Consider the following 25,780-nt stretch of genomic DNA (forward strand, 5'->3'; position numbering starts at 1 on the left):
CTCGAAGGGACGCTAGAGCCTGGTTGGAGGGACGGCGTGGCGGGCGGGTGGGAGGCTGGTCGCCTGAGCCCACAGCTTCCGGCGGCCAGACTCACGTTCTGCTGGTCGCTCTGAGGAGTGACGCGGAGGGGTCTCCGAGCGGCTCCTCCGGGCTCAGGTCCTGAGGTAACGGGGGTCGAGGCCTCTGGGGGAGGGGCGGTCGGCGGGGCCTCCTTAGCGTGGTGCGCGGCGCGAGCGCCCCTGGACGGACAGAGGTCACCCCGCCCTTCGCAGTGGGCCGGTGTCCTGCTAACCCTGTCCGTGGGGCGGTTTTCCAGCCTTTGGTTTGCCCTTCTTCGGACGCCGGTCGGGAGGGGCCGGGAGCCCCCGAGCACGGACTTGCCTCGGAAGCGTGCGGCATCCTGCTTCTCGCTGCCTCGCGGGTCGCTCCATTCCGCCGCACTTGGAAGTTCCGGCCAGACCTCCCTCGAGAGGGCTGTGCTCGGTCGGCCTCTGGAGGAGCGCGACAGCCCATACATGTTTTTGAGAAACGCTTCAGTGATAGTATCTGTTGGCTGGACTTTGGTATGGGGTGGTTGGGGAGTCAACTCATTTGGTTCATCCTTCCCCCCACCAGATTTCCACCCCAGTGTCGCTCGTTCTTGCTTTCCACCCCCTACGCTAGGGTCAAAACTGTGCCTGTGGACTAAGATGGTTGACGCGTTGCGCCTCAGCACTTCCCACCAAGATGGTGTAAAGACTTGATCAGAAATATGTCTTCGATTCTTCGTTACCAAACTTGAGCCCTTTAAAAGCAGCTGTGGAAACAGGTGTGCTGGCCTGCATACCTGTCAGTAGGCGCAGTTACAGCAGCCGGTAGACTTCGCTTGGGGGAAAGCAAGCAGTGTCTGCAGCATGTACTTTAGAATCCAGTCACTTCTAAACTGTGGGCTTTAACCTTTCTGAGGTTGTTGACTATAAGCTTTGGCCCAAGAACGAAGCTTGTTTTTAACAAATGAGGATGAGCCATCAATTTCAGATGACTATTTTTTTATTATATGCAGTTAGCTAAGTTGAGAATTAACTTCAGTTCATTTTTTTTCGAAGTTGATTGTTTTTATTACTGTACTGATGCATACACCTTTTAGATCATTACTATCCTCATATCACAAGGTTACTTTGAGTATGTTTGAAAATACTCCATGCATAAAAAATAGACAGTGATCCTTCCAAGAAAGTTTAAGCATCAAACCTAAAAATTCAACTAAACATCTTGTTTATTTTTCTATACATAAATTAGTGGCCTGCCACCGCTGACATCTGTAAAAAAATCACTATGACAAACAAAATGTGTCTTTTCTTGCCTGGAGAACTCCATGGACAGAGGAGCCTGGCCTACACTCAAAGGAAGTCACAAAGAACCTGACACGACTGAGCAACTAACACTTTCACTTTTTCACTTAAACTGTGATTTAAAAGTACTTGTTACTTTGCACAACACATTGGGGAAATAGGTTTTTCCACATGGCATATTCTTATTTTGATCCTTATTTTTATAGTAGATTTTTTGCTCTCCACCTAAAGTTCATTTGCTCTCCACGTAAAGCAAAGGTATAGTGCTGGAGATTGTGCTATCTACATATTCATGCATTTAGAACTGGGTAATTACGTATCCATATTTGCTGGTTCTGATGCTTAAGTTTCTTAAGAGAGTTGCTACTGTAATTTTGACTTAAGAAATTTTCTCATAAGATTAAAAGCCTCCTAACTATATTATCCTGGAGAAGGCAATGGCACCCCACTCCAGTACTCTTGCCTGGAAAATCCCATGGACAGAGGAGCCTGGTGGGCTGCAGTCCATGGGGTCGCTAAGAGTCGGACACGACTCAGCGACTTCACTTTCACTTTTCACTTTCATGCATTGGAGAAGGAAATGGCAACCCACTCCAGTGTTCTTGCCTGGAGAATCCCAGGGACGGGGAAGCCTGGTGGGCTGCTGTCTGTGGGGTCGCACAGAGTCGGACACAACTGAAGCAACTTAGCAGCAGCAGCAACTATATTATCCAGACTCCACCATGAATTGTTGTGCATAAGATATATAGGGGCCTACCTGGTGGCTCAGATGACAGAGAATCTGCCTGCAATACAGGAGACCTGGGTTCAATTCCTGGGTTGGGAAGATCCCCGTGGAGAATGCAATGGCTACCCACTCCAGTATTCCTGCCTGGAGAATTCCATGGACAGAGGAGCCTGGCAGGCTACAGTTCATGGGGTCGCAAAGTCGAACACAACTGAGTGACTCACGTTTCACCCTAAGGTGAAGGGCTCTGGGTATTTATGGGATAAAGAATAAAGAAGTAGGGCACTCTGAGATGGCAGGAGGAGTGTAGAGAAAGGTGACTGGAAAGTGGTGTAAGGCAGGATATAGGTGAAATGAATTTAACGATTACTCATTGGTTTCAAGAACAGGAAGAACTCTTGAGGATAGTAGAGATGGAGGGAGTAAATTATTGTTTAGTCACTAAGTCATGTCTGAATCTTTTGTGACCCCATGGATTGCAGCCCACCAGACTTCTCTATCCATGGGATTTCCCAGGCAAGAATACTGGAATAGGCTGCCATTTCCTACTCCAGGGAGGGAGTAAATGAGCTAAATAAAACCATTGATGTTATTTTTCCCCACTATTGCCTGAGTAATAACTGCTTTTCTGGAAATTGAGTTAAAAGAGTAATAGCTGATAGTCTAGTAGTACCTTTTACTACCTTTATATATTTGAATTCATTTTTAACTTGTACATGATACAGTGGGATTGTTGTTATTATTTTGTTTTATAGATGAGTGGTAAGTAACTTGCCCAAGGTCATGCAGCTGGGAAGTAGTAGTGGGCTAGGTTTTGGATCCAAGCAGCCTGACTCCAAAGACCATGGTTTGTGCATGCTCAGTCATGTTCCACTCTTTGCGACCCTATGGACTGAAACAGGCTCCTCTGTTCATGGGATTTTCCAGGCAAGAATACTGGAGTGGATTGCCCTTTCCTTCTCCAGGGGATCTTCCAGACACAGGGATGGAACCAGGGTCTCTTGCAACTCCTGCCTTGGCAGGCAGATTCTTTTATCACTGAGCCACGTGGAAAGCCCAGAGACTGTACTGTGCTAATGAAACAGTGCCTATTTAAGGCCAGACTGAGAACTGGAAGTTATCTGGCACATAGTAGATTTTCAGAAAATGTTTTGATATTTCTTACTGCTTGGGTTATTATGTTCAGAGAGAAAACAGCTGGATAAATGTCTTGCTAGCATGTGAACTCTAGCAAGACAGGGATCATCATTTTGTTCAGTGATTTAACCCAGGTGCCTTGAACAGTTCCTGGCACATAGTGGGATGGTTATGGACGAATGAATCACCTAGAAAGATTTTTCAAAATCTCATTTTTTTTGAAAGGACTTACAGGATTTATTTCAACCCATTTATAAGATAATTCTTTATGTGCTGTTTTGATTATTTGGTCCATTCACCCAGACTGGTTTGGAATTCTCCTGTTTTGTATTAGACTTTTGTCCTTTGAGAGAAAAATGAAGTGGTAACTTATAATCTTTCTGGTCAAAGGCAAGCAACAAATTCCGTAGATACAATCCCTTAAAGTGAGAGCGCTCAGAAGTGTGTAATTTTAAGGTGTCATTTCTATTGTAGGGTTGAATATCACATTTTTTGAAACATAAAAATTGTTTTTAAAATGTAGATACAATGTTACAGTTTCCCAGGAATGATAGATACTATTCTTGGAGGTAGGAAAAAGAGGTGGTTGTAGAAGGTGTGTTTCTCTAAACAGTTTTGGAAGAACTGTTCATTCCTCCAGTTCACTCAACCAAAGTGTCCCTATTGAAATTGTATTGCCTTTTTTTGAGCACATAAGATATCATTGTTTAAAAGGTTTTTACTATAGTAGAAAGTAAAGATTTATTTGGTTGAGAAATCTATAGGCTTGTATGTGTGATGAGTAGCTTCGTCAACTAAACCTGGCTATGGATGGCTTCCCTGGTAGTTCATTAATAAAGAACCTGCCTGCTAAGGCAGGTAGACGTGGCTTTGATCCCTGGGTCAGAAGATCCCCTGGAGAAGAAAATGGCAAGCCAGTATTCTTGCCTGGAAAAATCCCATGAAGAGAGAAGCCTGGTGGTCGCAGAGAGTTGGACAAGACTGAGCAACTTAACAAGAGATCTGGCTATCAGTTCAGTTCAGTCACTCAGTCGTGTCCAACTCTTTGCAACTCCATGGACAGCAGCACACCAGGCCTCCCTGTCCATCACCTACTCCTGGAGCTTACTCAGACTCATGTCCATAGAGTCAGTAATGCCATCCAGCCATCTCATCCTCTGTCGTCCCCTTCTGCCTTCAATCTTTCCCAGCATCAGGGTCTTGTCCAATGAGTCAGTTCATTGCATCAGGTGTCCAGAGTATTGGAGTTTCAGCTTCAGCATCAGTCCTTCCAATGAATATTCAAGACTGATTTCCTTTAGGATGGACTGGTTGGATCTCCTTGCAGTCCAAGGGACTCACAGTTCAGTCTAAATTTCAAACTGAGGCATCTCAAGAAGAAAAAAAAAAAAATCTCAAGACTGTGGCATCAGTTCTTGTCTGAGTTTCCAGCCTGCAGATCTACCCTACACATATCAAATGTGTAGCCCCCACAGTTGTGTGAGCTAGTTCCTTAACATAAACATGTATCTATTTAAACAACCTTATAATAGATACCCAAAAGATAGAAATATCTATCTAGATAGAGATAAGCCAAAAAATAGGTGCGTGCCTGTTAAGTCGCTTCAGTCATGTCCGACTCTGTGACCCTATGGACTGTAGCCTACCAGGTTTCTCTGCCCATGGGATTCTCCAGGCAAGAATATTGGACTGGGTTGCCATTTCCTCCTTTAGGGGACCTTCCCAACCCAGGAATCGAACCTGCATCTCTGTGTCTCCTGCATTGGCAGGCAGGTTCTTTACCACTAGCGCCACCTGGGAAGCCCTATAGAGATAGGTAGATAAACATGTTTTTTCCTGTTGTTTCAATATCTCTGGAGAACCCTTCTGATTCATATTTTGGTACTAAGAGTGATTCTAAAGGAACAGAATTGTAAGGATGAATTTTCTGAATTGGTTATGGTGTTCCTGGAATTGCTGCTCTAATCTGATTATAGACTTAAAAGCACTCTTCACTATTTTCAGTGGTAAAGAAGGCACTATAGCCCATATATACAATAGAGATATGCAAGATATCACCACTGGATACCACTACTCAGATACTTAACAAAAGACCAGGTTCTGGATGACCATGTATTTGAAAATTTAAAGCATTTTTGCCAAATAAACAAGTATAATGAGACTGATTGGTTATTCTGTTTTCAGAGAAGGGGGATGTGGAGAGTGATGAATTCAGGTCTTGAAATTCCCATCTCAAGTCCAGTCTAAAAGATAATTGCACAGAATTATGACCCCAGAACATTACAGCCCAACTCTTTTACTTCCAGATCTGATTTTCCTGTTATATTACACTACTTGTTTGTAGAATGAGAGAAGCCCTGCAGGTATCCCTTTTGTAGCAATAAAACAGCCCTGAAACCTTACCCTTCATGATGTCTGCTGCCGTGGTTTACTGTATCATATTTAAATGATGTGTTTTAATGAAATTTTAAAATTGTGGTATATTAGAACTATATACCTTAACATTAATTTCTGTGGATTTGGTAACAGTGTCTGACTTTTAACTTCCTAATAGTTAACAATTTATGTTTAAGTGGATTGGTTTACAATGGAAATCTATGTACAATCTAATTTTTTTTTTAATCTAGTGTCTATAGAAGCTGAGGTCCATCAATCTCCATTCTTCAAAATGCAATGGAATGTACCAAAGACTGTATTCCGACTGGCACATAGGACGTGCATGGAACCACATAAAGCCGGTCTTTTGGGACACTGTCAAAACATAAAGGGACCATTACTTTTGTATACCTTGGAATCCAGAGTGGTTGTGGTACAAGGCCCTCAGAAACAGTGGCTGCACTTACCCACTGCCCAGTGTGCTGCAAAGGAAAGGAAGCCATTCACTGCTGTTCAGTCCCAACCAGGGGTCTTTCACCATAAACAGTGGGAACAGGATATCTTATCCAAGAGAGTTCTGTCATCCAGTGCCACGTCCTCAGGACCTCCCTCCGAAAAAAAGGAAGAACCTGATCCATTACAAGACAGATCTATTAGTCTTTATCAACGATTTAAGAAAACATTTAGACAATATGGAAAAGTTTTGATTCCAGTGCATCTAATAACCTCCGCTGTTTGGTTTGGAACATTTTACTATGCAGCCATGAAGTAAGTTTCTGCTTGATTGAGGCTGTTTTATCAGAATGTTAATTATACTAATGAAAGCCTTTAAATAGTTTTTTAAATGCTTTAATGTCTTCAACTGATAGAGGATGACTTTTTCATAGCTGTTTTCCACATTTTAATAACAATAGCTAACATTTGCTTACTGTGTACAGCAGATATTATACTAAAATTTTTGTAACTGTATCATCTTATTTAATTCTCAGAGCAACCATATGAAATAGGTAATGTAATTATACCCACCTTATTAAGTAGAGAGCAGATTAAACAAGAATAAGTCAAAATAACTTAGTTTTTCCCCAAAATAACTCAGTCTGATTTCAAATCTTAATCACTGTGCTCGTGTCCCATCAGCATCGAGGATAGCACAGAAATAAAATAACCGATTCCAGAAATTTGACAGCACCATAAGTTAGCTTTGTATTTAAATAAGATATTGCTAAAAGTGCTAATCACTGTGAAAAGAACTTATTTTGCCACATGTATGATTTTGGTTGGAAATTAGTAAGATTTTTACAAAGCCTGACTTGTATCTGTTGTAGACACAAAAATGAACAAGTTATAGACTTATACCTTAATGTTAGATCTGATGAATGTCAAGGTAAGGTCTTTTGTTCTGATCGGAAGTTGATTTGTTGTGCACTTAAAACATAGAATTTCTAAATATACCTTTCTTGATAAATACTGTTCCTTTCTTTAAAAGTGAGTTGTGTTATTCACATTGTTTTAGGAGCAGGAGTTTCACGTACAAGCCAGATTCCCTATGATTTCCAGTTTGTTTCTGCCACCAGCAGAACTGGGTGTGCCAGCGTGTGCCTGTTCCCTGAGTGCTGTGTGGCTTTTCTTGCTGTGGCCTGGGTGTGACCAAGCGGGCAGCGTGCTCATCATCCTGCAGGCGATGAGATGCACAGTGAAGACCATTTTGATGTTTTCGGGAACTCCCCTAGTGGGTTTAGAATTATTCTATACTTTCCAAAAGACTGCTGATTTTCAGTTTTGGGTTATATTTAATGTTTGATAGGTATTAAGTATTATAAAGCTCACTTGTTGGAAAGAGCTTATCCTTTACTAAATTAAAAGATGATGGAATGGAGACTCTTCTTAGGAGACACAAGTCTAGAAATGTTTCTTTGCCAGTGTTCTAAAAAGGATTATTTTTAATCGGTGTGATGCTATTTTGTTTCTTTTCGTATCTTTCTCTGCGTTCTGTTCTTGTTACTCAGTTACTTCCTTCTTCATTATGTTATCATTTTCTTTAACTGTTGTTCCTTTCTTTGCAGAGATTTTGTATGTGCATTTTATGGAGTTACCTTTTTGTTTATTAATGACATTTTCTGGACATGTGTAATATAGAAATCTTCAGAACTGCATGTAGTTTTTTAATGGAGCCTAAAATTGTGTACCATTTTACATAAAAATTTCATAGGCATTCATTTCTTCTATTTAATGAATGGCTTTCTACATACCAAATTTTCTTTTTGGAGCCATTGAGAATTTTTCTGATTTGGTTTTGTGACTGATGATGAGTTTCTTCCTTGTCTCTTTTGCCTTCCCTACGTTGCGTTTAATAAGCATTCAGCCTCCTGACCTGAGGGGGAGAAATTTAATTAATTGAATATGAGATTCTTATTTGGACTATTAAGAGTACTTTTTTTCCATTTATTTTTCCTTGCTTTCAGTAAAGAAGTTCTATAACCAAAAAATTAGACCCTGAAATAACCTACTGATGTTAATTTATTAGGCTTTAAAGTCCTATCCCTCATCCACCACCACTTACCTTTGGCTTTCTGTCAGCATGGAAATTTGTTTGCCAGACCCAGCTCTATTGCCCAGCCATGACTGCTGGTCCAGTTCTGTTACAGCATCACATAGCTCAGTTACATTAGGTAGGATGTGTTGCTTTCCAGAACAGCCCCTAATGTTTTTGTTAGATCCTCAACACTTGAGAAATTAAGTCAGTTTGTTCTAAGGGAAGTCATACTTAGAAAATATTAGTGTATGTTTGAATGGCAGTAAATCTTACTGTGTAATCTTTGAGATGATTTTATTGTAATGTTGGAGTTGTGTTAAATACAGGTTTTCAATTCAGCCAACTAGATGCTGGGTTTATCTGATTTGATTTTAGCTGATCAAAAAGTTCTCTTATCTCCTAGTATTATATTGTAGGATCAGAGAGGAACAACTTTTCCCAGTTAAACAAATTAATTTTTAATGTTAAAAATAAACTAGGAGATTACAACCAGTATAATAATAATGAATCCAGGCTGTTCCCTTTCTTTATTATAAAGAGCAAGAATACTTGTACAGAGGAGTAACCTGTGGACCAGACCTTAACCACAAGTCAGACTCACATCAGGGATGGGACTGACTGATCCTGGGGCTCCTGCTGTGATGCTCTGACGACACAGAATCAGCTCTGCAGCTTTCTTGTCAGGAAACATTTACCCCAAATCTAATCATGAGCAAACAATCAGACAAATTCAAGTTGGGGGGCTGTTCTACCACATGAATGGCCCAGGAGCTTCAGAAGTCTCAGCGTCTAAAAAAGACATCCTGCCTTCCTCCTCAACAGAATATGCTGGGTAGCACTTCTGGAGAAAAACTGGAAAACACGGAGAAGATAGTGACAAGGGACATGGGACAATACAGGGAATTTTAACATTAAATAATGTACTGTTGTATTAACTATATACTATCCTATATGTTAAGTTTCCTGTGATGATTGTGCTTATGAAGGAGAAGCACAGAATGAGAACCTTGTCATTTAAGGGTGAAAGCCGAACATCTGCAAAACTACTGGGTTGGTCAGAAAGTTTGGGTTTTTCTGCAATGTTTTGGAAACATTTGGCTAACCCAGTATGGATAATGAGGGAGAGAGCAGGAGAGCACAAATAGGTCAGCGTGGCAAACTCAACACTCAGGGAAACTAAAAAGCAATTAGGGTTTACCAGCTAGATTAGCAGAGAAGGCAATGGCACCCCACTCCAGTACTCTTGCCTGGAAAATCCCATGGGCGGAGGAGCCTGGTGGGCTGCAGTCCATGGGGTTGCTAAGAGTCAGACACGACTGAGCAACTTCACTTTCACTTTTCACTTTCATGCATTGGAGAAGGACATGGCAACCCACTCCAGTGTTCTTGCCTGGAGAATCCCAGGGACGGGGGAGCCTGGTGGGCTGCCGTCTATGCGGTCGCACAGAGTCGGACACGACTGAAGCGACTTAGCAGCAGCAGCAGCTGCAGCCAGATTAGAAACTATATCTGCCTTCTCTCCCTCCCTTCAAAAATTTCTTGCAGTTTATGGTAATTGCTTCTTCAGTTGCCTTCTGAGCCTGATAGTAGAAGCATCTTTTTAGAATCATTGAAGTTTTATCAAACCCATAGAATCATTTATTCTTTGCATAACACAGTAAGTGATGTTATTAATATCCCTTGCTTTTATGGTAATAGTATAGTTTGACGTGTAATTTTAGAGATGAAAATTAGGTCTTAAAAGTTTGAGTTGGATCATTCTAAGGAACTAAAGATTCCAAGATGAGGTGAATGATTCTGATCCTTTTTTCTCAGGTTACCTAGTGCTATTAATTTTGCTCTGATAAATGATTCTATTTTTCTCAGTGTGCTAATGAGGGATGTCCATGAGCAGGAGCTGTGAACAGTGGGATGCTGGTGTTCATGCACGTTGTTCCTTTAGAGTGAAGTTAGAGTGTGCTTGGTGATGCTGAACTGACTTTTAAACAAAAATTTGGTTTTGATGTTTTCAGGTAATCTTTTGAAAATAATTACCCCCAAAAGTTTATATACATATAAATTACTTTCTGTTTCTTTCTTAGAGGAGTGAATGTCGTTCCTTTTCTAGAACTTATTGGGTTACCTGACAGTATAGTGAACATTCTGAAAAATTCCCAGAGTGGAAATGCACTAACAGCATATGCCCTGTTTAAGGTAGGTACTGCTGTGGGTGGATGGCGCCTCACACTGAACCTTCACAACACTCCCTGCCTGTTCCCAGGCTTACCTTTATAACTTAGTGTATTTCATCTCTTATATGTCTATTGACTAAAAGTAAAATATACATTTTTTAAGGGTACATAAAATGATGGCTAAGGAAGAAGAGCCCTAAGAATAGGTAGGTTGTTCACAGCCTTCTGTGCTGAGACACATGTGAGACTAATGAGTTCCTAGCAAGCAGGTCATCGCTGACATTTCTCCTACTGACAGTACATTAATTTTCCTTAATCAGAGATCCATATGCCACCTGACATACTAGTGAAATTTAGCATTTATTTTACTGTTTATAATAGTTCATCTTCCTAAAAAGTAAAATAGTAAAGTTTAAATCAAACTGATTTCCGTGACAAACCTCAGACTTAGTTGTTGATGTTACATATATTTCATTTGTTTATTGTCTTTACAACTGTTGTCTAGATTCAGACAATGACATCTTTGTAAATAGTTTTTATACTTGTGGTTATTTTGGAAGACTCATTGTAAATTGTGGAGTTTAGCTATATTAATGTAGTTTTTCTCAATTGACAAAAAATTATGAGGTTCTTTGTAGCTTTATTCTAAGAAACCAGGTAGAAAACATTGGGAAACTAGATGTTAATTTATCTTTGTTATAAAAATACGTAGAATTATAGGTTTATAGTAGTACTTTAATCCTCATTAAAGTCCTCTGAAATACTAGATTTCTTATATGATAATTTTGACTATAGGCCTAAAGCTTAATTGCTGAGTTTTTCCAACATTAAAACTTATTGAATTCATAAATTATCAATTTATGAATTTGCAGTTTGTGTAGTTTAACTTTAATAAATCCAGCTGTCCTGATGGTTTAAACCATGTCCCTAATTATAACTGTTTCTTATCCCATACTCTCATATCAGAATCTGTGTGTCTCTTCTTTTCTGAATGTCTGTTGTCTTTGCTCATGAGTGCCTAGGGGTTCAGAGTTCTGTCTTCTTGGGCTGCATTTCCTGTGCTGGTGCTGTGCTCTGAAGGAGCATCAGTGCTCAGTGCCTGCTGGTCTGCTTAGAATTGAAACACGGGGCTGGCACGCAGGTGGGCTGATGTCAGCAGTGGCTCTACTCAACGTTCCTCTGGGAGGAGGGAGGTGTGAATTGTCCACTTGGGGTTTCCTGTAACCTGACTTCTCAGGTAGAACAGCAGATAGGGAGGATCCTTGCCTCAGAATGTGATGCAGCCTCTGCTGTTACAGTTCTCCCTTTGAACCAATTAGTCTACTAGTTAGTTCGGGACTAACCTCTGGTCAGTTGACCTGTACTTGTCTCCTACATGTGTGCCATTTTACCATTTGTTCGCCTCACGAAGTTCCTGGTTGGGATTCCAGACTCAGTGTGGACTGTAATGATAAAGTATCATAAAGCCTGGAGAAGTTAAAGAAAAGAGATTTACAAGTGAAACAAAACTCCATGAAGAACAAACATTTGGCTTGTGTTTGCCCCTCAGTTTGGTATAGTGTGTGCAGGTTGACAGGGTTTCTGAGAATGGAAATGCATATGCCTTTGTTGTCGGAGGGTCCTGAGCTGTCACTGATTTCCGGACTTCTGCCCCCCGGTTCATTAGCATGTGGGGTACAAACTGTGGTGCTGCTACTGTGTATGTTCTCTGATCCTAGGTCAGTGTCTAGGTGACAGATACTTATGGAATGTTAGGAGGGAAAACCATATAGCATGTAACTGTTTTAGCCTTGTGAAGCAATAAAGTAATTGATAGTTATTACCAAGAGTTTTAATTTTACACTGTTTTTGCTTATGTGTGCTCAATAGTGTCCGACTCTTTGCGACCCCGTGGACTGTGTGGCCCGCCAGGCACCTCTGTCCATGGGATTGTCTCAGCAAGAATACTGGAGTGGGTTGCCATTTCCTCCTCCAGGGGATCTTCCTGACACAGAGATGTGGAACCCGTGTCACCTGCATTGCAGGCGGAGTCTTTACCACTGAGCCAGCCAGTTTTTGCTTAAGATGGTAGTTATAATCAGTACTAAACTGTCTCGTTTTCCTGCAGATTGCAACGCCTGCGCGGTACACTGTAACTCTGGGGGGGACCTCCTTCACTGTGAAGTATCTGCGTAGCCGGGGCTACATGTCGACACCACCCCCCGTGAAGGAGTACCTGCAAGACAAGATGGAGGAAACCAAGGAGCTCCTCACAGAGAAGATGGAAGAGACAAAGGACAGACTCACTGAAAAACTGCAAGAAACCAAAGGAAAGGTTTCTCTTAAGAAAAAAGTGGAATAGGGTGCCTTATATACCAGGTTTTAGACAGTTCTTGCACTTGAACCTTTGGAGACTATGGACAAAGGTACATGCTCTTGATTTTTTTTTTTTGTTGTTAGCAGCCTAAATATAGCAGTTCTCTTGAATTAAAGAACTGAGATAACTTTAAACATTACTAGAGAAAAAATGAACCCAGTAAAAGAATTTCATGGCAGTAGCAGCATTAAGCAGTGGTCCATGTCTTCAGTCATCCTTGCTTTGGACTTAGTTGCAGCTGCTGACTCCTTGAATAGCTGGTGTGGCTATAAGCAGATTTAACACTGGATCTTCATCTTTATTATTCACTGAGGCTTTAACTGTGTTCAGTTCTCAATGTGGAGACAAAGGATTATCATCAGAACTGCCTGTGAATAAGAGGATATGTAGTCCTTCTGTGAAGACTATATAATGGTTACATACCAGTTAAAATGTAGACTTCAAATGAAGAAAACTGAATGAAAATTGAGTCATATATATGTAAATAAGATGTATGGTTACATGTAAATGAAAAATCGACCCTTTAAAAATGACTTTTACCTGAAGCTTGTCATAATCAAATTTTTAAGCAAATCTGTGTGGCCATAGCACTTTGTCACCCAGCACATAAAACTGTTGTTATTCCTACATCATGTCCTCTCCAGCTGATCTCTCAGAGGAAAAGAGGAATCATTATACCTGAAGTTTATAGTGGGGATCAAATGCCCACAGCAGGGCCTGGAGCTTGTGTTCTCAGCAGTGCAGTTCTGGGAGGGTGGGACCTTCATGTCCCTGCCATCTGGTCTCCACCTGCCAGAGTCCAGCTTGATTCCATCATGGAGTACCATTTAAGATTATAAATGCTGTTTGCTCCTTGCATTGAAACATTCTTACTTGAATATTTTACTTAATTTTTTTTAAATAGCAAAGCTATCATTAAAACCAGCTTGAAATGAAATTTAGTCATGGTCAGATGTGAAAGTTGTCACATCTGAGTGAGTGTGATTCCTTTTACTCTGACTGCCTTTACTCCAGTTCTAACCTTAGAATTGAAAGTGGGAACGGCCTCTTTCTAGCTTGTCTGTTGTGAGTGGTCTGATTCAGTAAGAGAATGCCAGAGGGATTGCCAGAAATAGTCCCACAGGCGTCACCGTCACTTCGTGTGCCAAAGTGGCCAAATTTAGAGAATATTTTGAAGGGAAAAAACGTTTACGTTTGATATGTCTCACATTTGATATGTCTCTTGTGTTGGATATGCTGTGGTGACCCTTCTTGGTGGGGGAGGGCAGAGTATGAAGGGGCAGAACTCACTCTGCCATATGCAGGGTTCATCAGGCAGGATGGTTTATCTGCTAATGCAGATCAAATGTGTGATTCCAAATTGACCGCCCTTTTTCAAATCCAGACACAGTGAACCTGTTTTAACTTATTAAATAATTCACATCTTCTGAATGTTAAATGCTGAGATAGATATTAACAAATTTCTTGTTTATTTTTAGTCACTGAGACTGCCTGGTTTAAAATCATGTGTTAAATGAAACTTTTTTTTTTTACTTTTCACGTTGCATAGGGCATGTTTTCCAATGAGGATAAATCGTGGGTCTAAGAAGCTGCGTTGTCCACCTTTGGTTCAGTCCAATGGAGATCTGCTGCCATCCAGTCTCATAACTCTGTTGTGTTTATTCAATTACAGAAAGTGAGACACTGGGGAATGCTTTGAAATTCTCTAGTAAAATGTTCTCTGAAGGTGTAAGAAGTTCTTTTATCATATTTGGTATCAGAAATACTTGATCTTGTCAAACACTGCTGCTCTCATCTTGCCAACCTAGTCCTTAAGGAAAGCTACAGAGAGCCTAAAGGGGGACCCCTGGAGTGTCTATGTGGAGTGTTTGTAGCAGGCCAGTGGGCACTGAGTTAAATTATCCAGAGTGTGTATGTGTGGTAAGTATCACGACCCATTTCATTTACAGTAAGCCTTAAACTTGCTGTGTCTGGTGTGTGCATCTGTTTTTAAGTAGGATTGCTGACAAGGTAAAGAGGGAGTCATAGCTGAGACTTAACGTCTACCAAATGGAAAAAAGTGCTCAAAAAATTAACAATTGAAATGAAAAACAGATTAGGTTAAAAAAACAGAGACCATTCAAGGAAAATAGTGAAACCAACCTTTTAAAGTATCAAAACAATTTTTTTTTTTTTTTTTACTGAATCAACATTTTGCATGTAGCAGGGTGCTGTTTGCAGCTCCCAACAAAGGGAAAAGAGTACATGTATTAAGGTCACCTTCCTGCCACTAGTGAAAATAATGACTATGCCTTCAAATACAGTCTTTAGTTTGTTTTAGAATCTACCTTCTATTTATTTATGGACAGAAGATGTTACTGTAGTCCTTTATGCTCCAGTAAGATATGGAGCTATTGGCTGTCTCATTTCAGTGATAAAGTGTCTGTTCCAAGGCCACTGTGAGTGGATCGCTGAAGGTTCTTTTTCAAAGATGTCTCCCAAAGGTTCAGTGAGAGGGCTGCCTGAATTGCTAGTCCATTTGCTTAGCAGTTGGCAGCTCTGCTGTTTCACAAACGATCCAATGCACAGAAGTCAGTCCAAGAAAGCCAGAGACTGAGGAGTGGGGGTGGGTCTGGGATCCAGTGCCGCCCCCAAAGTGCAGTGGGAGCTCCCACGTGTGGAGGGGAGGGGAGGAAGGAGCCCATTCCCCACCAAGGAGGGAGGCGTTAGGCTCTGTCACATCTTGTGCCGAGTGTAGCCCAAGTGGAAAATGGCAGGTCCAGACCTTGGCATTTCCATCCCTGGCTGGGCAGCAAGCAGTACCTGGGCTTTGGAGAACCCACGTGGGGTTCCTTGGCCTCCAGTGCTTCAGCTCCAGCCCGACAGACAGCTCCTGGACCCCCAGCAGCTTCCCAGCCTCTTGTCTGCTTTTGGCCTGGGGCTTCTGTAATCTTCAGGGTCTTGCAATGCATAGCCAGCCAGGGCTGCAGGAAAGGTCCCACAGGCCCCTGACGATGGAGATCAGCGTCCCACCTGCTGCCCTCCAGCACAGACTCTTGTTCCTCAGGGCTACACAGAGCCCTGCTGCCTAGATGGACACCAGTGGACCCACACTGACTGTCTCCTGCCACCCCCGGAGCAGCTCAAGGTAGCCTCCCTGCACCCGGATCTTAGACCCAGCCAACCAGGCAACCACACATAGAAAGGGGTTTACTGAACCCAATCCAGTAGGAATCAAACCCAACTGTGAGGAGAGTTTATATACTGGTCTTACTTGACTGAGGGATATAAGTCTGGGGAAAAGTCTTTAAATTTTCTTAACTGCTGAGTAAGAAATTATAAAATGTATTCAATAGCATAATGTGGTTTGTCAGTGACTGCTATTTTAAGAGAAAGAAATCCTTTTCTTACAGTTAATTTCCTCCTTATAGTTTTCTAATCCCCTTTCCAAAATAATCTAAAAAATAATTCAGAATCTGCAATGAGTGTTATAGGAGCTCCTTGGCAGTCTAGTGATTAAGACTCCGTGCTTTCACTGCCGTGGCCATTTTAAGCCCTGCTCAGGCAATGAAGATCCTGCGACCCACGTGGTGTGACCAAAACAAAAATGGGTTTATAACTAGAGTATTAGGCCCAGGCATTTATTTAAATGGTACTTTAAGATTTCAGTTTCCAAAGTTCATTTACTAATGTATAGAAATGCAAAAATATATTAATTTTTTATATTTTTTTCCTGCAATCAAGCTAAACTCAGTTATATGCATTTCAATATTCTTGCTTGGAGAAGTCTATGGACAGAGGAGTCTGGTGGGCCACAGTCCATGTATTGGAAAAAGCTGGACACGACTGAACAACTAACATTTACACTTCACTTTTGGTGGACTGTATGAGGTTTTGTACATTCTCAATCATGTGATCTATGAATCTATGTACTTATTTGGAGCTTAGAGTTATCATTCTCATCTCTCAGTGAAGGAATCTTGAATTCCTTTTGCTCCACCATCACAAACTGAAAACTGATAGAAACGACCTCAGCCTCTGAGGGCACCTGCTGAACAGTTCCTATTAGTTTCATTCACGTTTTCTTCTGAGTTGTCTCCAGTTTGTGACAGCATCCAGAAGCCTGAAGTGACACCTGTCAGGTGACAATCCCTGAATGTCCTGTGTAGAAATCAGAACTGTATGATGTGATCTACCAGTGTTGTTTATAGCAGAATATAGTGATTTCTGAAAAGTCAGAATAAGAACCAAATAAGCATCAGAAACATTTCTGAGACAATTTTTTAAGTACTTACAGTCCCCACCACCCCCGGCCAATATATATTGTGAAAAGATTTTTTGTTAAAAAAAAAAAAAAAACGAGACACATGTATCACTGATTATTTTTAATGATTTTAAGCTGCAGTTCAACCACAGCGTTAAAAACAGTCAGAAAGGGCTGATTTCATAATACACAGCACTAGAGCATCATCGTCCTTTAAGGATTGCGATTACAGACCTTGGGTCTAGGAACTGTATCATCACTCAGGCAGGTACAAAACAGCTGGAAATCTTTCTCTGTGTATAACTGGGAATTATGTTGAACAGTAAGCACAAATGGCTGTTTAAAAAAAGACCATGACTTTGGATTATCATAGGTCATGTGAACCTATGATACTGAACCTAACGACTATTGAAAAGTTCAGATACAGCTGTACGTGTCATTATAAAGCAGCCTAATGAAAGGGAACTAAATGCTATTAATAGTATTACACATACTTAAAAATAGCTTTTATATTAGAAAATGTGATTTTTGAAAGCTATGAAATGAAGAATAGTAATACAGGAGGCAAGCACATTAAAATGAACCGGCATCATTAACAGTAAAGTTTAAGCCTCAATTAGTCCTGTAGAAAGGAAGCCATGCTGTGTACCAGCTTTAGTGCTTCGGACAACAACCTGCTCAGCGTCCTGTGCGGGGGAGGGGTTCTGACAGGGAGGAGCCTCCACCCTTGACTTGAGCCACCAGGACCCTGCTGCTAGCAGTGAGCAGACAGCAGGGGCTGTGAGTGCAAAACACAGACCCTCATCATCTTGTGGCCCCTGAAAAGTACAGCTGGAGGACTGACCTCTGGTCTGTTAGCATCAAGAGCTGCAGAGGCACTTGCAGTACTTATTTTGTGGATGAGAGTAATTCTGTCGTGATTTTCAAATCAGAACACATACTGCAGAACAAACAATTAACCAGAATTAACATCCTCTAATGACAGAATAAACTGGAAGTATGGATCAGCTGGGCAGTATTTCACCAATGACCTCCATGGACAGAACTTGGAAGGAGGCCCACACCCAGAGTTTCGTCAGTGGTTTTAGTGAATGTTGTCACTTCTTTCTTTTTTGACTATTAGAATATTTGAAGATAAACACAAAGGTCACTATCAGAATCTCGAGAGCTGAAAGTAGATGCTTTGTCAGGGGGAATGACGTGGTCCCTGGTCAACGGCAAAGCCTAGTTTGGTTCTGGGGTAGTTATCACCAGGATATATCAAAGGGAAGGGATTTAAGACTTCACTTTGCTGGCTGACTGCCAGTCTGTTCATTATAACCCAGAACAGACATTTTTCTGAGAATGGGGTCTTCTCAGGTGGACTGGTTTGTTCAGAGTTATTTTTCTCCAAACACTACTGCTCATTCAGTGGTTCACAGCTTCCATTTGTCAAAAAGGCACAGAGAGATAGTCACAAATGCATCTAGACTGCACAATCCTTGCTGCAGGCCACTGTGCTCACTCTGACCTAAGTTTTGCAAAGTTTTAAATTTTAATGAAAGTGCATTCTTCACTGGGTCTGCCCTCTTCATTCTAAAATGTAAGATAGAATATGTTTTCATAAAGCAAGTTGAAAAAATCAGCATTTTTCCTGACTATAAATACTGGTCCAGCTGAACTTGAAGGGATTAAAAATAAGCATCTGGTGGCCCCAGAAGGCTACAGAATTTTAAAAACTTATTTCTTAAGTGTTTTCACAGCAAAGATGCAACTCGGATTGCTGTACATAGGCTGCGCTTGCTTGTTCACACTTATTTCTTTGTGTTATAATATTGATATTTAATAAGAAAATAAATGACATAGACTTTATCTGTATGCATCCACTCAGATTTCCTTACAAAAGAGGACAAAAAACATAGGCATTCACAAATTCTATGCCATTTCTGTTAAATCTGGTACCTATACATTATATTGCAGTACCATTTTTGTTCCACCCATTGGGTAGGATATGTGCATAATCTAGTCAAGTTATATATACAGCACCTTACAAAATGAATACGTGACAGACACTGAAAGCACCACCATGAGTGAGGCATGACAACGTGTCAGCTGAAGTTAGAACATGTGGCACTCAGTCACTCTAAAACTGCTGCACTCTGAGCTCTGTGGAAGGATGTGGATCCTCATCACCTGCATCTCTGGACAGCTCTCACCCAGCACCGTGCACACTGAGGACAGCACCGCTCACAAGCCCCTCCCCCCCCACCCCGAGCCAACCTGAAGGCAGTAGCAGCAAATGACCGTCTAACCCTGGCCGTGAATACAGACCCAAGATGCAGCACTTGGGGAGTAAAATAACCTAAGCTGAGATCCTGATTTCTAAGGAATCCACACAAGGCAGGTGAGCCGCTGGGACCTTTTCATGGTTGGGGTGAGAGTAGGTGTTTCATCTGCCTTTGTTGGGCCCCTTTAGACACAGAGTCCTCACACTGGGGGGACTTGCCAGTGCATCTCCACTTCACCAAAGCCATGGTAACCAAGGCGACCATGCAAAGGGGGAGCCTGGTCACTGCTCTTCCACCAAGAAGTGGGGAGCAGGTGTCTGTCACTGCAAGGCCACACACCCAGCACCAGTATCCTTCCCAGTTTTTTCCTCATAGACACTGCTGAGCTTTGGAAATTTTAAGAAAAATGCAGGGTACACCAACGTGTTGTCATTGGAAACAGCAGACCTCAAGCAGCAGCCTCAGCACCACAAACACAAGGCTTGGGGAGCAGCCCCCAGCTGCCATGTCTCAGCCAGGCTGACCCACACATAAGCCATGTGGCCAGCAGCAGACGGAAGCTGCTTTGGAGGGGCATACGGCCCCAGCCAGTGTCTGCAGGGACACCCCCACCAGAGAGCAGGCGGAGGTAAGACCCGGGCCTGCCTGTCAGGATGCAGCCTCTGGCTCTGAGGAAGGCAGAGACTGGAATGGATTCTGCCAGGTCTGAGCACTTCTGCAAAGTGCTGGCCTCTGAGCCCTTCTTAAGACGATAAAATACAGGTAAAGAGCAGTAACTCAAAGTTGGAGACATGCTTATCTAAGCACAGATCCCTGTGCTGGGGTGAAAGGCCTGCAGTTTCCTGCTGGCCCCTTCCTACTAGCCCCTGTGCTCCTCTCCCAGCTGCAGTTAGTGGATTTAAGTGTTACTCTCAGGACAAACCTGCCTGTGTTTTGCATGTTTCCCTCTGCTGATTGGGCTGTGTATCCAAGTGTATTTGTGGTGTGGAGGACAGAGAGTAGGGCTGTCAAGCTTTTTAAACACTGAATTTTGGTCACAGAAGAACTCTAAATGCGTGGCTTGTTTAGCAAAATCTCTTTTGTAGGAAAGGACAACCTCAGTGAGGAACACCAGGCTTCCTGAAAAAGTCAACAGATGCATGAATCTTCCTGTAGGTGGGCCTGCTCAAGGCTCACACCCAGGGTGTTGCTGAGACTGTGGAGCCCAGCTTCCACCCACTGCTCCCCGGTCACCTGACTCTGGTGTCTAACCTGGATGCCACTGACTAGGCTGCAGCTTCAGAGCCATGTCTCCTTTCCATGCCAGGCCACACAACTTTCGAGAGAGCAGAGACCTAAATCACCTTATCCCTGTATGGAAGGGAGACTGACCTAATTCAGTTTAGGACCTCAGCTTCTAAACTAATTCATTACAGAGGCCCAGCCTCAGAGACCATCCAAGTCATGCTTTGAATAGTTACAGATGTGGACATCTTTAACTATTTACATTAGAGGCAGTTATCTAATAGGGTGGCTGAAAGGGAGCAATCTCTGTTTTAAAGGACAATTAAAGTTATTTGAATTATTGTTTTGCCAGCACCATGGACAGATGCCAGATGTTCAGGTACTTGCAGAAATTTACCAATTTCTGAGCATAACTCATCATTTTGAGCTAGAACCATAGACTGGGCTCACCCACTCTCCCAAAAGTGCTGGCGAAGTTTGGAATGACGACACCATCAGCCAACCTCGTTCTGCACCTGGGAGGATGCCTGACTGAATCTGCCGCAAATGAAGAGGACAGGCACTTCCCCATATTCACCACCAACTCAAGGTGAAGCTTCCATCAAGAAAGCATAGGCTCGTGGCCAAGGCCGTCGGACCTCGGGAGATGAAGGGGTCCTCTGGTCAAGTCCCCCAGAGCTCTGCCTGTCCTAGAGCTCCCACTGTGGCCCTCAGGAGGCACACTGCCCAACAGGATCTGAAGCATGAGTGACAACCGCTGACCATTTTCTCCTAAGGTAGACCAACTACTTGTGTGGATGTCACTGTGAAATGGATGAGGATTCCAATCCTCCAGACAAAACCCGGGACTTACCGGCCAAGAAGGGCCTCAGAAAGGGCAGCAGACAGGACCTGAGGTTGACAGTGCTCTGCCAGCAGTGCAAGGGCACCTCACCAGACAACCACACCCAAGACGACAACACTAAGAACTGAGTGGACACTTGGACCTGCAGGTCAGAGACCCTGCAAGACCAGGTAGGGACTGCACAGAAGCCCCCACCTGGGTGCAGGAAAGGCAGATGCTCTGCAGAAGGAAGTTACTGTTAGGGGAGAATGGACGTTACAAGATTGAAGTCTTCTGGCCAAGTTTAGCTGCAGGTTGTGCTTTTCAGTTTCACCCAAGGCTCTGAGTCACTCCCTGCCCAGCTCTGCTCTCCAGGAGAGGCTGAGTGGCCCAGCAGCATGGCTGGTTCTGAGCCCTGCTTCTCTCCCAGGCGCTGGTTCCCATATGGGGCTGGTTCCCTTCCTCAACTCAGGAGTTTCTACACACAGAGAACCCCCAGCCAGTGTTGGGCAACACCAGAGCAGCAAGCACATCGGAGCCACTGCTGAGTCTCACTGATCAGCCATCCAGGCCTGAACTCAACTATCCAGGGAAAGACAGACCACAGGAAACACTGAAATCACATGTTTCAACAGTATAGAAATAACCACCTTGCATTTTAAACAATTTATTGCATAAAATAGTATATTATCTGAGTATATTTCATGCTACAGTGAAAAAAAAATCAATTACTACAGAAAGTGCCCTGCTGGAGCACTAGGGCAGCACTGTGTGATGTGTGAATGCAGGCGTAAAACACACAGCCTGAGGCTGGAGGCACTCGACCCACCAGGGATGCGGGAGTTTCCTCTGCTCCATCCAGTCTGCAGGTGCCTTGGTGATGCATGCCCTGTGATGACTCTCTTCACAAGTGTAAGTTAGCAGTATGTTAGGCTACCTCCCCAAACACCCTTTCCTGCACAATTATGGGGGGAACATTATTATGGGGCCTAATGATGCATAGGTGAGAAAACAACATACAGGACTTCACATAAAGCTTCCTCATGTTAAACAATGAAGATAGTGCAATTTCTAAAAACACGGCATCACAACACAGATTTAACTCCTTGCATTCATCTGACTTCACTTTATACCTTGGCACACAAAGCAGAAACTTAGAATCATATTTTTTTAAAACAAAAGTTCCACAGTTCGGGGGGGAAGCAAACTAGCGAATCTTCCCCATAATGTATAACATTTTCCTCTGTATTCGGTTAATTGTAAAACAGGCATTCTGGCCTCTGCTTTCACATTAAAGTCAAATACCTCGTGGGTTTTATTTCATGGTGTCTTCAAAGCACCCTTTTGTGTTCTCATGCCCACACTTCGCCAAAACCAGCCCTGTCCCGTCTCTGCCGCAGGTGAATACTGTTGTGGCCAGACTGGAGGTTTACACTATTCCCTTCTGCGTGTGGTTCCCCTGAAAAGAACTGTTCTGTTTTACTGAGTTCTGCTGTGATGCGACGCCCCCATTTCTTTTCTCACATCAGGTGTGCTCACAGGTCAGACGCACTCCCTGGGCTTCCTGTCCGTGCCCTGGTCGGGCAGCTCCGTGCTCCAGGGCCTTCCCGCTGGAGCAGCAGTCTGCTCCCGCTGTGTGCGCTGCTGTGCTGGGGGTGGGAGGGAGTGGCAGCCGGGTAGTGGCCCATCGCCTCACTGTAGGCCGGGGGCGGCCCCGCCATCCTCCCAGTACTACTGCAGGTGCTGGCACTGATGCCTGAATTGCTGCTGGGTGGGCATGGGCCCCCACTGTACACGGATACACCTATCAAGTCGCTGTCAAATACAGTTCGGTTGGGCGGTGCCCGCACCGACTCTCGGTTGAGTTCCATCTGCTGTTCAGGGTCCCGGAGCTGCAGGGTGCAGGGCCCCTGGTAAGGAGGCGGCTCCTCCCCGTCCGACAGGGAGATGGTGGGGGGAAGGTCAATCTCGTGCTGCACGTAGGGGTAGGTGGGCTGGAAGCGGCTGAACCGATCCCTCTGGAGAAAAGGTGGGGCAGTCACCCCATCCCTGGACCGCGGGGCATACATGGTCTGCAGGGAAGAGAGGAACGGCTGCGAGATGTTCTCAGCACAGTGATGACCACGGACGTGACGGCCGCAGGGAAATTCACGCCTGGTCTGTTCTCACCCATCTGACAACTTCCCCCGCCAAAAAAACAAGTAAAGACTATTCCAGGAAAAAAAGTTTTCTCATTCCTAATGACTTACATCACTCACCTTGCCAAACCCAGGATGGTTCAGCAACGGATAATTGCAGTTACCTGAAAATGTAGGTTTAATGGAGTTATTGTATGTGCTATGTGTACATTTCCCACTGGGTTAAGAAGAATACAGGAGCCCCCACCCCCAGGCCAGCCCCCCACATGACCTGCTCCAGGTCCCACTCTTTTTTATAGAAAGTAAGGACAGCCCCTCTGCTTTCTCAAGCCCCTTCCAGCTCCTAGACCTGTGATTCAGAGGAGTGGGGAAAGGGACAGAATTTCCTTTGTAATTGAAAGTTGCAACTTCACGGGCCTGTACTTGGAGCAGATACAAGGCTGGGACAACTTATGACTTACTTATAGGAACCTGTTGCCCTATCAGTTACTTTAAAATATGAAACAAGTGACTTTTTCTTTCTGGCTTCTAGACTTATCCAGTTATTTTGGATAAAATTTCCTGTAATTTTTAGCAAACAACATGAAAAATGTTTTATATTCCAAAGTAAAGATGATTATAGATTTTTTTCCCCAAAAGAATCCAGACATTTTATTTAACATAACTTATTCACCATTCAACTTTCTTCTAGAGGAAAGACATACATATATAAAGATATATATTCATCCATCGACTTCTCTCATACCATATTTTTAACTTAAAAGCAAAAAACTTATTTTCCCAATTGTATGTGTGTGCATGCTCAGTCGTGTCCAACTCTTTGCAACCCCATGGACTGTGGTCCACCAGGATCCTCTGTCCATGGAATTTTTCAGGGAGGAATACTGGAGTGGGTTGGCATTTCCTACTCGAGGGGATCTTCCCCACCCAGAGAACGAACCTGCATTGGCAGGCAGATTCTTTACCACTGCACCACCTAGAAAGCCCCTTCCCGATCATACTAAGTCTTTATTGAATCTGTTACAACACTTTTATGTTTTGGTTATATTGGCCTCCAGGTATGTGGGATCCTAGCTCCCTGGCTGGGGATTGAACCCCTTGCATTGGAAGGTGAAGTCTTAATACCACTGGACCACCAGGGAAGTTCCTCCCCCACCTCTTAAACCAGGTTATTAGCACACATCTTAGTCTTTGTGTTGACACATTCAACCCTTCCACCAATCCTGTTCATCTCCTGCCACCCACACCTCGCCAGTCTCCAATCCCTTACCTCTGAGGTGGGCCGAGGTTCAGAGCCGTCTGAAGGCCACAGGCACCCTTCCTGGGTGGGGAGCAGGGAGTGGACATCACAGGAAGATAATTAGTTTCACGTAGCAGCACCCAAAGCCAAGGCATCACACACAGTCTGCTGAACACAGACTGTTTAACACCCAGGACCACAAAGCCCAGCCCTTAATCTGCACCTCGAGGAAACCTGTGGCCACAAGTACAACAAATCTCCCCACAGTAGCATTGAGAAAGGTCTGGAGTCTCTCAATCTACACATGTGTGTGTGCAACTCTGGTATCAAGCCTTCCGAGCTGGGGCTGCCCGTTAACAGCAGCAGAAGGAAAGCACTGCCCATCTACACCAGTGAGCTTTCAAACTAAAAACTGAGTTTCCCAAACCTAAGAGCCTTCTGGGCATCTTCCAATGAACTGATTCTTCAGTACAAACATTCACAAGGTAAGTAGAACCTGAGATTGAGTTGTAGTATCTTGTTTCACAAATGTTTGGCCAGGCTGACAAGCAAACAGTAGGCATGACTAAGGATCACTTCTAAGACCATGAACCTATCAACCGAGTATTTCCATGTGGTATCCCTTCTGAACTCACTGTTGGCTACAGCAGGGTCTGCTGGGCTGTTGCGATTGATAAGAACTGCATCAGAGTGAGGGTAGTGCCCACATTTTTGGATTCCAAAAGAATACGCACACATGATCTGCCATCGTAGCCTCCTGTGATCTGAAAGTGACCACAGGCAGACCTAGGAGGCGAAGGTGACCTTCAGAGGCAAAGGTGACCTTCCCTGCTCCCTGCAGGCCAGCGTCCAGCACAGACAGCCCCCCTCACTGCAAGCAGGTGGCATCCTTAGGTCTGACTATACAACCATGTAATGGCGACAGGCCACAGAGTGACTAACCAGGTGTCCAAGCCCCAAGCGTTGAAACAGCACAGAACACCCTCCACTGTTTCCAGGACTCAGAATTCTACTCTTGGTGACAACAGCAGTAGATTAAAGCATAGGGAACAGCCTGATGGCCAGAACTCACGCCAGATGAAGCAGGTGAGGAAGGACCCAGAAGGGTGGCGCATTTTCTGAAAATGGCAGTAACCATTCTCAATGGTTTTATTTCCCTAGAAATTAGCAAAACTGAAAAAATGCCTGAAAAAGATTCACACCAAGCCCTGTA

General features: G+C 43.4%; 2 protein-coding genes across 15 annotated transcripts in view; one reads left to right on the plus strand and one right to left on the minus strand.

Moving 5' to 3' along the window:
• The first annotated feature begins 16 nt into the window (after positions 1-16).
• On the plus strand, positions 17-14,364 carry FAM210A (family with sequence similarity 210 member A). Of its 2 annotated transcripts, XR_326881.4 has the most exons (5): positions 17-165; positions 5,824-6,340; positions 10,187-10,298; positions 12,384-12,681; positions 14,182-14,364. XR_326881.4 is itself a non-coding variant. In XM_006051093.4 (4 exons), exons 2-4 carry the CDS (start codon positions 5,865-5,867, stop codon positions 12,615-12,617), a joined length of 822 nt encoding a protein of 273 aa, XP_006051155.3. In that variant the 5' UTR covers positions 17-165; positions 5,824-5,864; the 3' UTR covers positions 12,618-13,569. The 2 variants fall into 2 exon arrangements, 1 of the variants encoding a protein (XP_006051155.3); XM_006051093.4 differs by lacking the exon at positions 14,182-14,364 and having other exon boundaries at positions 12,384-13,569.
• A 7,476-nt stretch (positions 14,365-21,840) lies between these two features.
• LDLRAD4 (low density lipoprotein receptor class A domain containing 4) overlaps positions 21,841-25,780 on the minus strand; it is a 158,698-nt gene continuing 154,758 nt past the window's right edge. For 12 of the 13 annotated variants that reach the window (XM_025273576.3, XM_044934505.2, XM_025273577.3 and 9 more), the window contains 2 exons: positions 24,598-24,648; positions 21,841-23,261 (listed from right to left, as the gene is read on the minus strand). In XM_025273576.3, coding sequence (XP_025129361.1) covers positions 22,725-23,261; positions 24,598-24,648 — 588 coding nt within the window. In that variant the 3' untranslated portion in view covers positions 21,841-22,724. The remainder of the gene's footprint in view (positions 23,262-24,597; positions 24,649-25,780) is intronic. The other variant, XM_025273574.3, reaches the window with a different exon arrangement.

Source organism: Bubalus bubalis, chromosome 22 (genome assembly GCF_019923935.1).
Source record: "Bubalus bubalis isolate 160015118507 breed Murrah chromosome 22, NDDB_SH_1, whole genome shotgun sequence".
Classification (NCBI taxonomy): Eukaryota; Metazoa; Chordata; class Mammalia; order Artiodactyla; family Bovidae; genus Bubalus; species Bubalus bubalis.